The sequence below is a fragment of the Micropterus salmoides genome, unplaced genomic scaffold, assembly GCF_014851395.1.
Source record: "Micropterus salmoides isolate LMB-PRFRI ecotype aquatic unplaced genomic scaffold, ASM1485139v1 Ms_hic_scaffold_17, whole genome shotgun sequence".
Taxonomy (NCBI): Eukaryota; Metazoa; Chordata; class Actinopteri; order Centrarchiformes; family Centrarchidae; genus Micropterus; species Micropterus salmoides.
Window position 1 is genome coordinate 20,173,985 of NW_024040817.1, and position 14,764 is coordinate 20,188,748.

Below are 14,764 nucleotides of genomic sequence, written 5' to 3' on the forward strand. Positions count from 1 at the left end.
GGCTTACACACCCACACACAAGCAGACTTATGCACTCATACACCCACACCTACCTTCTAATCATAGTAACAATCAAGTTTATTCTTCTTCAGTTTAAACATAAAATAACAATGCTAGCAGACATTTTATAGACCAGGGCTTTATAAGATTTCGAGAGCATGCACTCAATGGAGCGCCACATGAGAAAAGAATGTCCTAGAATCTAAATAAAGTCTAAAACACTTTATTATTTATTATGATTTAATTATTTATCATGCATTCAGAACTCAGCTCCTCAGATATGATGTGTTAGGGGATAGTCCATTTCTTTTTAAACATTTTTATTGCCTTACTGATGGGCCCTCCATACATGCATTACTTTCAGTGTTCTCAATGGACAAAGCTCTGAAATCTGACACTGAAGAGTCAACAGCAAGAAGTCAATGAATTCACAAAAAAACCTTGGATTGGAAAAGTAATTTTTCTAGTATGATTACGCATCAATGCAAAACTATTCACCAGCTTTTTAGATAAATGCTTCTCTGGTGTTAAGGGGAGCACCCATATCCACAACCTCTTTAACCTGTGCAGTAGGTACTGTATGTTGACCCTAATTATACCATATATAATCCCAATTATTAAAATTACCTTTTTTAAAATACAGACTAATTTTGCATTCTTCATTGTCTTGCGGACCAACAGGGACCAAGGATCAGCTCAAGACAAATGGTTTGCACTGATTTTATCATTATAAGTTTGTCCATTTCATATGGTCTGTTGTTGATAATAATCATCAGAACAGCTGCTGCTGTTCCTGTAATCCGCAGTGTTTTGTTGGCTCTCGTTTCAAATTGATGAAGCACCTCTGCTGGTCCAAATCCCTAAATAGCACCAAGTTCCAGCAAGAGTCTCACTCTGCGAACACAGTCCTCTTCACATCCATCTTTAAGGACCAATCCACGCCAAATTCTAGGTCTGAGACACCAATGGTGTCACACTGTTGTTTTGAGTTTGTTCTCCCCAAATGTGCTTTTAGTGACAAGGTCAAGAACGCTCAGATATTGTGGTACATAACAACAAGTTCCCACCCCATAGCGTCAAATACAGACGCTTTGTCAGACTTTCTCACTGGGACGTCATTTGACACCCTGTGACGACAAGTGACTTTTTTAATTTAAAATGCAGCAGCCTGTTTATTCAGGTTCAGATAATGTGGTCATTACAGTGTGTATAACAATCAATGCTCAGCTAAGAGGCACATAAATCTGTCCTGCAAGTGTGTGCACTGGATTACATGCACTGCACACAGCACACTCGCTGCACAGTAATCATCACAAACAGACAGGGGGATGGTTTAGTGGGAAGAAGCAACACATTGCCCAGTCTACAAATCACATCTCCTACAACCTAATAAAAGACCATCATTAGTACACTCTGTGTGTGTGTAGATATGTGTGTGTGTGTGTGTGTACATGTGTGTGTGCGCCTAATAAGCCTTAACGGTGCCTGATTGGGCTTATGAGGTACAGTATTACATATAAATCACCATCATAAAGTTACAAACAACCCTGTCATGGATAAAGCAGTCAAGGCTGCCCTTAACACTACCCTCTTTGAGAACAATTATTGTTATAGTTATATAAAAGCTCTAGCAATGAGAGTAATTTGAGGCCAAGTATTGCCCCAGTTGGCCTGTAATGCACGAATACAACACATTTACTCATGGCCTTGCCCACAACTACGAAGTCTGGTGTCATTTTGGGTTAAGTGCTTTTCGTCCAGAGAGGGGCAGTATTATTGAGTAGCCATTCGCACTTTACAAACACACGCGCGCATATGCGCAGTATAGTGTCCTATATGCAATGCTAGATATATATAGATGATTTTGTGATGAAATTAACCCTAGAGCTGAATTTGGGACTGGTACAATAGCGTCTCTCTATCGATCTAGAAAGCTATAGGTATATCTATCTGTCATCGTCTATCTAACTAATGTAAATTTATCTTCTATCTCTATAAAATCTATCTATTATATCCAATATATTTAGAGGCTTAACTACAATGTTTGGCAGTTAGAGCTGGTAGCTCCTTAAGGAATTGGAATTGTGATGACAGTGATTGGTTGCCCCCTCCGATCTGTGGGTGCATGACATATGGTAGAGATTGCCTGAGGGAAGAGGACTTCATGAACTGCATTGTAATGGTTTCTCATTATACAGAATACAGGCAGGACACCACAGGTTCCCTGAAATTACAGCAGGTGTGTTTGTCAATTCACTGTTCTTTGTTTTAATTTTATATTACAGTTCAACCCAGATCGACTATAAATCATATTTTCAGAGTGTTGTGTTTCATAACTGCATTTCAAAAAGGCCTTGCTTGAAGTCAGAATGCCACTTAAAATTTTTTGTTGTATGTTGTTTTTAAATGTATAGCATTTTCACCTAATCGATAGACGGGACTGAACACTTGAGAACTGCATGTAGCACTTAAAGTACATGACATTAGCATAGAAAACACACTCAGTATTTAGTATGTATTCCTAAACCATGAGAATCCTGTTACAAGATGACTATTGGTGACTAATCTCAAAATAATAAAGTATGTCTTCCATTAAAGTCAATAACATAATCGATTGGATCCTTAGATTTGGTATTCTGTTTGTCCGTCTGCACTGTCAGGGTTAAATTAGGCCCTTATAACATTTTTCTCCATGCATCACACATCACCTCCAGCCTCGCTGACCATGTAGATTCATCAAAGTTGAGTCTGTAATATTGGATTGGATCTGGAGCAATTTTGTACTGTAATGTTTGTGTTTTGACACGCACATATGCACACATCTACACATCCACTTATGTGCATTTGTGTGTATAGGCCTGTGCTGTTTGTACAATAGATGTGCTTGCGCACACTAAATGACAGACTGTTGGCCCCAGAGCCTGATCTTTTTTCCCACCATGAAACATGCTGCACTTCCACCCGGGCAAGCTGAATTATTTACTGAGTCAATCACCAGGCCATGTGCTCTGAATCCCCATGTAAATTTGTGCTCTCCAGCCTGGTTGGCAATTCTGCTCACTGACATTAATGTCTCTCTTGTTACTGATTGACGCAGTGCGACTTAAAATTACCTTAGCCTCTCATCTGCTGCTTCGCCATTCAGATCCCACATACCTAGTAGCTACTGATGAGATAGACATACACTGTTTTATGATAAAAATGCGGAACATGCAACATGGCTGATTCTATGTCCATTTCTTAATAAAATTTGATGTTGCAGAATGATGAGAAAAGGCATCACAAACAAGGAAAGTGATCCTAGAGCAGATAGTCTTTTTTGTCTAATGGCTGTTAGCAGTTCCTGGGTAACAAGCAAATATGGCTAACATGTGCTACAAGATTACAGTAAAGCCAGGGGGTCACAAAATCACAATAGAAGTGTAATGAACACTGTAGGCAGGTAGGTAGGTACATTTATTTGTCACAATATAACAAGTTATATAGTGAAATTGAGTTTTGTAACTCCCTTCAGCTACATAGCAGACAATATACATAAATACAGAAGCAATTATAAAAATGGTAAACAGAAATAAACTATAATCAATGGAGCAGTGCTGAGGTTGAATTTGAGCTTAAAAGTCTGATAGCTGGGGGAAAAAGTTGCTCTTCAGTCTGGTAATGCGGCAGCTGAAACTTCTATATCTCTTCCCAGAAGGCAGCAGGGTGAAAAGGCTGTGGCTGAGCTGGGTACTACCCAGAGGATACTAAAGGATAGTGTATGGTGACAGTGATACAGTATAATTTTGATTTTATGACCATGCCGTTTCACATCAAACACATTCTGTAGAGGTACCTTAGGTGTGCTGTAACATTTTGTGTGCATGAGTCCTGGAAAACTTAGCTCATATTTGCCTTTTAATTCATTAGTCAATTCAAGACTTATTCTTTCTTTTTTCAGGACAACGATGTGAGAATCATCATTGGCCAGTTTGACGAGCACCTGGCCGCCAAGGTTTTCTGCTGTGTAAGTCTCCAGTCTACACATAGCTTTCGGATATCAATTTTTGTCAGTGCTGTCTATCAGTGTCTTGCCAAGTTCTGACAAAAATCTTACATTTGGTATACAATTGGTGCAGTGCTTCTTTGAACAAATGATTCAGACATGATGTGATCTGGTTTGATCTAGTGGTGAATATATGCCTTATGCACAAACCTGACAAAAACGAATCTGAACCTATTAGAATCAGTGTGGCTAAATTTAACACTTAAGTGTTTGGGGTCACATAATTTGGCTTTAGATGGTTTGGGCTCATGTTATGTTTTACCCTTGGTGCTTAGTTTGTGATTTCAGTATTTTTTATGCTCAGTTGGCAATAGACCAAACCTCTCAGACCACACTCTCGTTTTGCATTTAGCTCACATTAAGTTAGAATAATTACATATATGTTAATCTTCATATATCATACTGTATCTCCATACGGTTAGATTGCTTCAACCTCCTTTCTTCTACTCCATCCAGGCGTATAACCTGAACATGTTTGGCAGTAAATACCAATGGATTATCCCCGGCTGGTACCAGGGCAACTGGTGGGAGCAGGCCAACACCACCAACTGCACCACCAAGAAGCTGCTCACAGCCATGGAGGGATACATTAGTGTGGACTTTGAACCACTCAGCGCTCGGCAGATAAAGGGCATCTCTGGCAGAGTGAGTGACATCTGCAGTTGTGCTTCAGAAGACTGTAATGTTGATAACAAGTAATTCAGTGTGTTGTAAGACTTGAAGTCAAAGTTGAATTGTGAGAAACAGTGAGGAAAATCCACAGTACCAATGAGATGAAAAATTCACCACAAATACATTCAACCTTGATTTTGATGTTATTTCAGAAAGATGTGGTCAATTTATGCTATTGATGGAATGTATAGTATAATATATTGCAGCCAGCCTGAGATAAATAAAATGCGGGTGAACTGTGAAACATTTTGTTTCAGTTTTGTTGAAGGTCCTAACTTTATTTAATTTTGGTTTCTTTTTATAGACCAGAACTTAGTCATCCCTGTAATTACAATGTCTCTTTAATTGTGCTCAGAAGAATCTGTGGAGACATGAGAGAATGTTCTCCACAAAAAAGATATCTGCATGTTTTTAAAACCAGAGATCTCAACCAAAATCAATAATTTTTTCCACACTGAACTACCCAGCACTTGAGCATTGATCCCAAAACAGCATTTCCAGTAACTTTGTACCTCAAATTGCATAGAAAATAAACCCTTCTCCTTTGACAAAGTTGCACAAATAACAAAGAAAAATAACATCTTTAAAAAGTAAGAGATATTTAGTTCACATTTTCTCATCTTCATCCTTTTATTTACCTCTCTTTCAGACGCCTAAGGAGTATGAGAGGGAGTACAGCCGGGAGCTTCAGCAGAAAGGTGTGGAGGCCAGCAAGTTCCATGGCTTTGCATATGATGGGATCTGGGTCATTGCTAAAACCTTGACTCGAGTGATGGAATTGCTCCGGGTAAAACAAAGGCAGAACACCTACCAGAACTTCACTGTGGATGACCGCGAAGTGGGAAAAATGGTGCTGGACGTCATGAATGAGACAAACTTCTTTGGTGTTACAGTAAGTGATGAAGCATATTGCGTTTTTTATTATATATCTGTACATCTATATATATATATATGAACATTATGTAATTAAGATGGGTTTCTTTTACTTAACTAACTTTCATAATGTACATCAGAAGACTGATTGTCTACATTACATTTACTCATTTAGCTAACAATTCACATTTGCTATATATCAGAGGTCGCACACCTCTGGAGCAACTAGGGTTAAGTGTCTTGCTCAGGGACACATTGGTGGATGTGTTGCAGTGGGAATTGAACCTGGGTCTCTCACACCGAAGGCATGTGTCTTATCCACTCCAGGATACCCTCCAGACACACAAATTCTGAACATTTGCATGTACATGCAGGAAAAATGTTGTTGTTAATATTGATGAGGCACAAACTCTGTGTGTCCATGTGTTCTGTGTTTGTACAGTACGGAGTGGGCAAATGTCAGAACAACAAATAGTGGCATTAATTACTTCTCTGTAAGGCTGGAAGCTTGTTTGCAGAGAAGGTTACTTAGCCGTCTTTGTCTCTGTATGAAGCCTAAAGTGATGTCATTTGGTGTTGCCGACTCCCTCCAGTGCATTCAAGATTGATCCTGGTGGCTATGCTAGCTACAAGCTCTGTGTATGTGTGTGTGTGTGTGTGTGTGTGTGTGTGTGTGTGTGTGTGTGTATGCTTGCTCACTCTCACTTCCTATTGAGCTGTTAGAGGATATCTCCTGTTCCCCTGTAAAGGCCACTCCATTATTAGAGAACACCATGCTGCTCCCAGCCTGAACAGCCAGTAGACATGCAGGGCTTTACAGTACAGCAGAACATTACTCATATCATGTTCATAATTGAGTATACAAAGAAATGGCCTGAAAAATGCAAGTGAGAAGAAGAGTGAGACATATTGGCTATGCTGGAAAATGACAGAGGTACATGTGGAAGGGTGAGAGGCTAAAGTCAAGCTGGGACACAAGAGAGAAATACTGTAATAGAGACAATAAGGTAGAGATATAGATTCAAATATACTAAATATATCAACAGGACAAGAGAGAAAGAGAGAGAAAGGAATGTAGCCTCGCAGAAAATCAGTACAGGCTACTGACTTGTGTTATTGTGGGTTCCTTTGGGGCTAACGTCCCTGGGGCAGGACCATACCAACTCCTCTGGGTCGTCATTCCTCACCCCTGTACTCTCTCCTCTCTGAGCCCAGATCCACTCAGGGCTGCTGATCAGGAGCAGGCTGACATTGAGTCTTCCTCAGAGACTCAGAGAAGGAAAGAAGTGCAAGAATATTGACGACTGACCATGTAACATTTCATCCCCTTTTAACTCCAGGCACACGCACGATGATGAAGTCCTGTTAGGTTGTTGGGATTTGCTAAATATCTGATTCTCTCCTTTCATATCAGTATTGATCCTACATATGTAGCCATCAGTGGCGGAAGAGGCCCTCAAATCTTTTACTTGAGTAAATGTAGCAATACTGTAGTGTATAAATACTCCATTACAAGTAAAAGTCAATTTCAAGTTTTTGATTAAGAAACTTACAGAAGTATGTGCCTCAAAATGTACTCATCAATCAAAAGTAAACATGCTCATTATGAAAAAGGCCCTTTTGAGGGGGTTCTCTCTGAAAGTAGCAGAGTAAAAGTAGAACATTTTAAAAAGCACATAAGTGAGATATATATATATACATCACTTTATATTGCACTTTAGTATAGTATTGCTTTTTAGCCATTATTGATGTCACACTTTATAAATGAATCCTATTAATAATGTTGCTTTTGTCCCTGAGTGGGAAGCTTGCTGTTGCAGTGTAATGATGAAGCAATGACATAAACAATGAAAAAATTAGACTCTTGATTTTGAGGTCTGAGAGAGTGCACCGTTTCCACATGACAACATGATTGTTTAGTTTTACATAACAACATATCATTGTGGAACATAATCAAAGCTCAAATAACATAATGGGAAATGGACAGGATAGCGACAGTAAATCTGTACACTTTTGTTGATGTCCTAAAGAAAACAAAACATCAGTTACAGTTATTGTTTAACCGGCTGAATTCTTTTCATAATGATGTTTTTTATTTTGACAACTACAAATCCTCAATAGCAAAAAAAAAGAAATTTGGCGCAACAATATTGGCTGAACAGTAAACGATTATGTTGTTTGAAGACAGCCGCATTGCAAAATAATTAAATGCATCTTTGTACCAAAAGATTTGAGATCTATCGACTATTATAGCTGTTCTTTTAAGGGATTGCATGAAATGAGATCAAAAGTGTTCCCTGTATGTAGCACACACTTAGCACATAGAAACTTCCACCCACACAGCGATCAAAGACATAGGCAAAGGCAGGCAATTTCCTTTCCACACTGCATACATCTTTTATGCTATTTTCGTATTTAGATTTCAAAAGCAGCTATTACATAACTCAATTGGCTTGCCTGTGAATTGCAATAACTTCTACTGGCTTTCCAATAAATTAATCCTTGTGCAAGCGCTAGTGAAATGGCAAATGGCTGTTGGTTTAAATGTTATGTGCTCTGATCATATGGGATCATACCCTGACTTGAGCCTCATGTCTGTCCTGATGTCCTGATTTTACGCTGTCCATTTGCTGTGTACACGCACATGTCTCAAGGGAACAAACTCTGTCTGTTCTGCGTTGATGGCAGTCCTGCTGCTGAATCCATAGCAGAGGTAGCTGCAGCGGCAGGAGAGTGATCATGGGCTCCACAGTATTGATCTGGCTGCTGTCAGGGCCACAGAGAAGAAGGCTGATTTTAGGGAGAGACTTTCAGGGCAGGATGATGTACACTGGAGTATACACCAGGGAGGGCTGCATGGGAAGAGACTCAGCAAGTTGTGATTGGGGATGACAAGTGTGTGGGCATAGGTTTGGTCCACTGTGTTTTTATCTGTGGTCAGTGGTCATCGTGTTGGTATCAGTGTCTTTCTGGGTAATGGTTAGTAGCAAAGCCTGAGGCTTGACAGTCACATCAAACAGACGCACTGAGGTGAAACAGAGGGTGTGGGGAGGGGTTTGTGCATCTGTTTTTCTCTGTTAACGTGTTGGTTAATGCACATGTGTATGTGTGTGCATCACAGTTCCATTCGCATCAACTGCGTTCCCACCTCAAACTCTGAAAACCCGGAGGATGTCACACCTGCCGCCCATAGACCGACATCTCATTTGACCCCAGTACTCCTGTCACTGACAGTTTTCTCACCTCCACAGACAAAGTAATACCTGGCCGCCTCCACCTGTCTCACCTCAGAAAGACACACTCACACACACACACACACACACACACACACACACACACACACACACACACACACACACACACACAGTGATTGCTCCACCAGCCACCATTGTGACTCAGGTCTGAGCGTCCTTTGAATTCTAGACAAGGGACACCTGTCTGGGTCAATACACTCCAGTGAGGTTGCCTAAGCTGCAGAGGAGCATAATACCTTGTGGAAAGAGGCTTTACAGTCGCTTCTTTGAATTTTGGTCAAAGGAGGTTAATTTAATCTTTGTAGCGCATACATTTATTTCCAATTAAGAAAGTCAAAGTCAGTGCCTGCGTGTGTTTGATATACTTTGCTTGTTCTACAAACCGTGTATACACTTGAGAGAACAAATTGGGGGCTGTTAAACACACCATTTCAATAAGGCTTGCGATAGCTCCACTTTTGGTGATGTGAAGGGCAATTATGGTGGCAATGCTAATGCACAGCAAGAGCGCGAGGCTGCAGCTACTCTAAAAACCTGGATACATACACTCACTGTCATTACAGCTTCAAGTCAAGTTCCTCTGTTTTCAACCCACATTGTCTGACCCTGTTTACACACCACAGTTATCTGAACGTAATACCTAATGAGCTGAACTGAGGTGCTCTGCGCTGTCCTACTTACAGTTCAGGCATAATTGCACTGCATATTGTAGGAAAAAGAAGTGTGTGACGAAAGGAACTTGTTAGCATTGATGGGTCAGATTAACAGTGTCATGTGAAATCGGTAGCATGGGATCCGTTGTACATCACCAGGGTAAAGGCAACATTGGAGACTCGGGAGTGGCTCATTCTGCTCACACAAACACATCATCAAGGACACATGCATGTATATGCATAATGCGACAACATATTAAGTGCATACACACTCAAATAAACATCAAACAGATTCAAACAGAGGGGTGGGATCCTGCTCCGCTACTTCAAAGCTTGCCATCTTTTTGAGGCAAAATTGGCTCTCCAGCTTCCTTTCCCATAATTCCCCCTTAGTTGTCTTTTAATCAGCCATTGCTATCTATCTGTCTATCTGTCTATCTGTCTGTCTGTCCCCATCTCTCACTGTTTCTGTCTCTATCTCTCGCTCTCTCCCATCACCTTTGTTAGCCAGCCAGTAATATGTAAACCTAGTTAAATGTGTAATTAAGGAGCTCTGTAAGCAGATGGCAGGCTGAATTAATTGAACAGTCTTGGTAGATGAAGAGGGAGAGAGAGAGAGAGATAAAGAGACGGAGGGAAGGAGAAAATAGAACAAGAGAGAGAAAGAATGGGAGTACACAGAAGAGACAAAGTGACAGACGCCAAATTGATTTGAATATGTCTTACGAGATTGCCACAAATTTGAATGGCTTTTGGCTACCTTGTCTGCGTTTGCCAGAGACTCCCTGGCTTGAAATTGCTTATGCTGTTCCTGTGGAGTTTACAGTTTTTCTCAGTTGCTTTGGTACATTTCTCGAATCATCCTTAACATTTGCAAAACAGTAAATACATTTCTCGAAACAGGTAGTACAAACGGCACAACACAGTGGTTTACCTGCAAAAGCCCATAACTTGCTCAAAACCCTTAGTCTATCTCTCAAAAGCAAATCTTTATGTCATTGAACATGTCAGTGCCATCAGAACGACAAGTCCTTGTGTCTTGTTTATGAACAAGCAAGTCAAAATGTTTAGCCATCTTGTCAATATAACAGTGTACTGTAAGTATTTTCTGATGTACATTTTGGCTAAGATTTTGATGACAATGATTGAAAATGCACAAGGCTGCACTTTTTTGGTATATATCACTTTCACTAGTACAAAGTTATACATTGCAGGAGAGAGGACAGGAATCACAGCTATGCTTTTACTGTTCATACTGTAATTTGTTGACAGAGCATGTCTTTGTAATACAGAAAAGAAAGAGACAGGACTGTTGCATGGGATACACCCCTTTGGCTGACGTTCTGGTCTGTTGTATCCCAGATTCTCTTCCACATCACAACAGATATCTTCATCAATTCAGGACACATTTACAAAAAAATTCAAATAGACATGTATAGAATGTCTATCTATATATACATTCATACATATCCATGCAGAAGCCCTAATCTACGGAAGCCCTTATCAAATATTTTTTTACTCCGTTTTCCTGTGATAATGGGATAATTTTCTCGTAATTTTGAGATAAGCATAATGGTAATTATATTGTGGCTTGCAGTGTTGTTGGTTAGCTCACTTGGTAGAGCACAGAACTTACAGTCTTATGGTTGTGTGTTCAATCCTCACTGAAGACAAAATTTTTCTTTTTAATATTTTTCATAATCCTCTTCAACAAAGTTCTTATGAAAGGACTGTTTCACATGTTCACATTACTGTAAAGCACGTGCTGGACTGGATGTTCTTGGTCCACATCCATCAACCTATGGACTTTTCATTTCCCAATGATTCCCAGGCAGATAAAATTCCTTCTCTTTCAGGGGAATCCATGTAACGTTACACATTTCCAGACAACTTTCAGAACCTTTGAAATAGCCGTCGGGAAACGTTTGATTGGATTCCCCTCAATCTCTTCATAACAATTTTGCTGAAGAGGATAATAAATAACACACAAAAGAAGAAAAAGAATGTCAACAAGAACAGGAATCAAACTAATCAAACTGAGCCCTGTGCTCTACCAACTGAGCTTACAAGTGACACTTGTAATTGCTTTGAAATTATCCTAAAGAAACGCACCTGCCAGCCCCTGTATTCAGCTATGGTTTGTTATCTCATGATCACGAGAAAATTAATTATCCCGTTCTCAGGGGAAAACAACATTTGTTTTTTATATATATATATTACTGCTCACTGTGTATTGTTACTGTTTACTGGTATTTATGGTATTGTGGGAGAGTGTTGCTATGTACTTGTAGGCAAACGACATGAATAAAGTATTTTAACTTTTATTTTTGATAGCGTGTTCAACCATTTTGCATGTAGTGACTAATGCAATGAAATTGTGCCTAGATGTTTTAGGGGGTAAGATTATTCAACAGAGACTGGTATAATTCATTGTGATCAGCAGGACATAAGCAATTGATAATGTAGGAAACAGCAGACAATTGTACATAATCATTTGCATCAGTGTGTCAAGTCATTTGCAATTTTTTCAAAACAATGAGAAAGCGCTTTTATGATGTGCACAAGTGACGAGATGATGTGGAGGTTGAACAATTAGTTTTGAGAATTTCAATTCTGATCTGAGAAATGCACCAAAGCGACTGAGAAAAACTGTAAATCAAAGTCTTTGCATTGTTATTTGTAACATTTAGGGGGTTTGTTAGACCGACAAACATACCTTTTGGTGAGAAATAATTATTGAGAAATTTAAAATAATATCTCAGATACATTCACTGACCACCACACACTTGTCTGCAACCAAATACGAGAAACACTTAAAGAAAAGCATTTTAAATAAATGCTTTCTGAGCCCAGACTTGTACCAATGAAACATTTAAATCAGGCAGCCTTGCTGATCTGATGTTGTTCCAAGGATATTAGCAAATGAATTGGCCCAAAGATAATTTTGTTTACCTCTATAAACAGATCAGTTTTGGCCACTTCTAATCAAATGAGATGCAGTATGTGCAGGAGCCGAGATTCTGCCCTTTGCCTGCCAACGCTCCAGTATCAGGAAAGCACTGTGCATAAATTTAGTGGAACTAAGCTGCTTTTTTATTTTCTACTGAAATTCACTTTACTACTTATGCTGCATCTTCTTCAGCGGTGTTCAACGTTTTCATAATTCAAAATGCTTATAGTATATGTGATTCCTATGTTTTATGTAATATCAAAGACACATTTTTTTGTTTTTTCTTCTTTTCAGGGCCAAGTCATGTTTCGGAACGGAGAGAGGATGGGCACAATAAAATTCAATCAGTTTCAAGGTATGTGTAACGCCTCTATTACTCTACTCCTCAGATTAACTTGGCTCGATTATTCTCTTCAGTAAGTCATTTGGGACTTTAACCTTTGCTCAGACTATTTTGAATGGAAAACATTGTTTCAAGGCATCAACAACAAGCCATATTGATGTGTCTTTTGTGCTCACTTCATTCAGTCTGTCACACCCACCTCCAGCCAGACACCCTTGTTCTGGACCTGACTCTCTGAGCTGGAGTTAGAATTATTTCTATAATGTGTTGAATTCTAACCACTGCACGTGTGTGTTCAGCAAAACCTGCAATTGTTTCAGAAATGCAGTGCAGGATTACCTCAGTTTTTGGAAAGCCACTTATATTTCTCAAGCCTCCACGGTTGATATGTCTGTACCTAAAATGAATCCTGACCAACAGGACTTAGGAAAAGCTTGCAGCAGAGTCATACACACGGGAAAGGGAGGCTGAAGGATTTAACAGTTTTGAAGTCAGAAGCTTTGTATTCACATTTATCTCATTAGTTGTTTAGAGGACAGTCATTATTCGCATGACTGTAAGGGTTGTTTGTCAGAAAAACACAAACATGAAACATTTTAAACTGTTTCTCTGGCGAGGAAAGTCTCCACAAGCCTTTCTGTATGCAGTTGCATGCCCTCTCTCTGTCTGTGTGGGTGCAGGTTAGGTGAATCTAAAACTCTAAATTGCAAGGCCCATGGTCCTTTACTGTGCTTATTCTCTTGTTTGATGATAGGTTGAACGTCTGGACAGTCAAGGTTTGCACATAAAAACATACCTCAATACTCTCTGTCCTCATAGCATCATCCTGGGGTTGTTTTTGAGCCAGCAGGGCCAGCTGAGTGTGAGAATAACCCAGAGATTGCATCTTGATGCAGGGGATTCCCAGCTCCTAGGCTCCCCAGACTATATGTAGCACACTGCATGGAGCTGTTCAGTCCTCTCTGCCTAACCATCTTATCTTCCCCACTGCAGAGGGGTTTCGATCCCTCTGGCTACTTACATCACACTCTGTGTACGTGTATGTATGAGATAGAGAGCAGTATGTGTGCGTGCCTCTGTTGGTGCACGTATGCATGCCAATGTTGTTAAAACCCAGGTTCAGTGGTTTTGACAAAAAGAGAGACCACACACGATTCCACAGTAAGAGTTTTTAGTGCTGCATGAACGTGTGCCATTTTATAGGCAAAAAAAAATATCATGCTGTAATAGACAAGTGCTCAGTGTTATTGGGTGTTATAAATGATGAAAAAATGTGTGCAGACAGAGAGAGTTTTTCAGGGCAGGTTGAGCCGTTTGACTGGGAGATGATGGGACAACAAAAGCCCAAATGCTTTAGCCTGAATCATAGCCACACACTTTGTCTGTCTTTCTTTCCTCATCCATATTTTACTTTCTCTTCTCCCTGTTCTGGTTCCTCAATCAAACCCTCCCCTGTGTTACAGCTATCTCTCAGTATCTTCTTCTAGCTTTCTCCTCCATCCCTCCTTAACCTTCACCGTATCACTCCTTCCTCACTTGTCAGGGATTGTGAATTTGTCACCCTTTTGACACACCAAGAGCCTGAGCTGTGTGGCGAGGAGAGGAGGGACAGCCCTGGCTTGAATATTTTAGAAGGCAGTGATCCTCAACATGACCCTATCATCTGTCTTCAGCCTCTGAAGCTCCATTTTGCCCAGTTAGACGTTCTTAGTCAGGGGCGTCAATGGCTCTTATTCCCACTGTTTCTCATGGGGATAAGAGATAGCTGGCTACAAAAGGTCTTGATCGCAGTTGCAATCCCTCTGAGTACAGTATTTTAAATCAAAGCACTACTGAGCATGATATAAAAGGAAATATGGCCTTTCAATAATATATATACCAGTAAGGTGACATTGTGATACGTGTGGGTAAAATGTTAGGATGTTTTGTCTCTTTAGAGATAAATGATAGGATTTACTAATTACAACACCCCTC

At 39.9% G+C, this 14,764-nt stretch overlaps 1 protein-coding gene across 1 annotated transcript in view; it reads left to right on the forward strand.

Moving 5' to 3' along the window:
- gabbr2 (gamma-aminobutyric acid (GABA) B receptor, 2) overlaps positions 1-14,764 on the forward strand; it is a 203,150-nt gene that overhangs the window by 117,057 nt on the left and 71,329 nt on the right. Inside the window, exons 5-8 of the mRNA XM_038725903.1 lie at positions 3,941-4,006; positions 4,502-4,690; positions 5,367-5,609; positions 12,742-12,802. Coding sequence (XP_038581831.1) covers positions 3,941-4,006; positions 4,502-4,690; positions 5,367-5,609; positions 12,742-12,802 — 559 coding nt within the window. The remainder of the gene's footprint in view (positions 1-3,940; positions 4,007-4,501; positions 4,691-5,366; positions 5,610-12,741; positions 12,803-14,764) is intronic.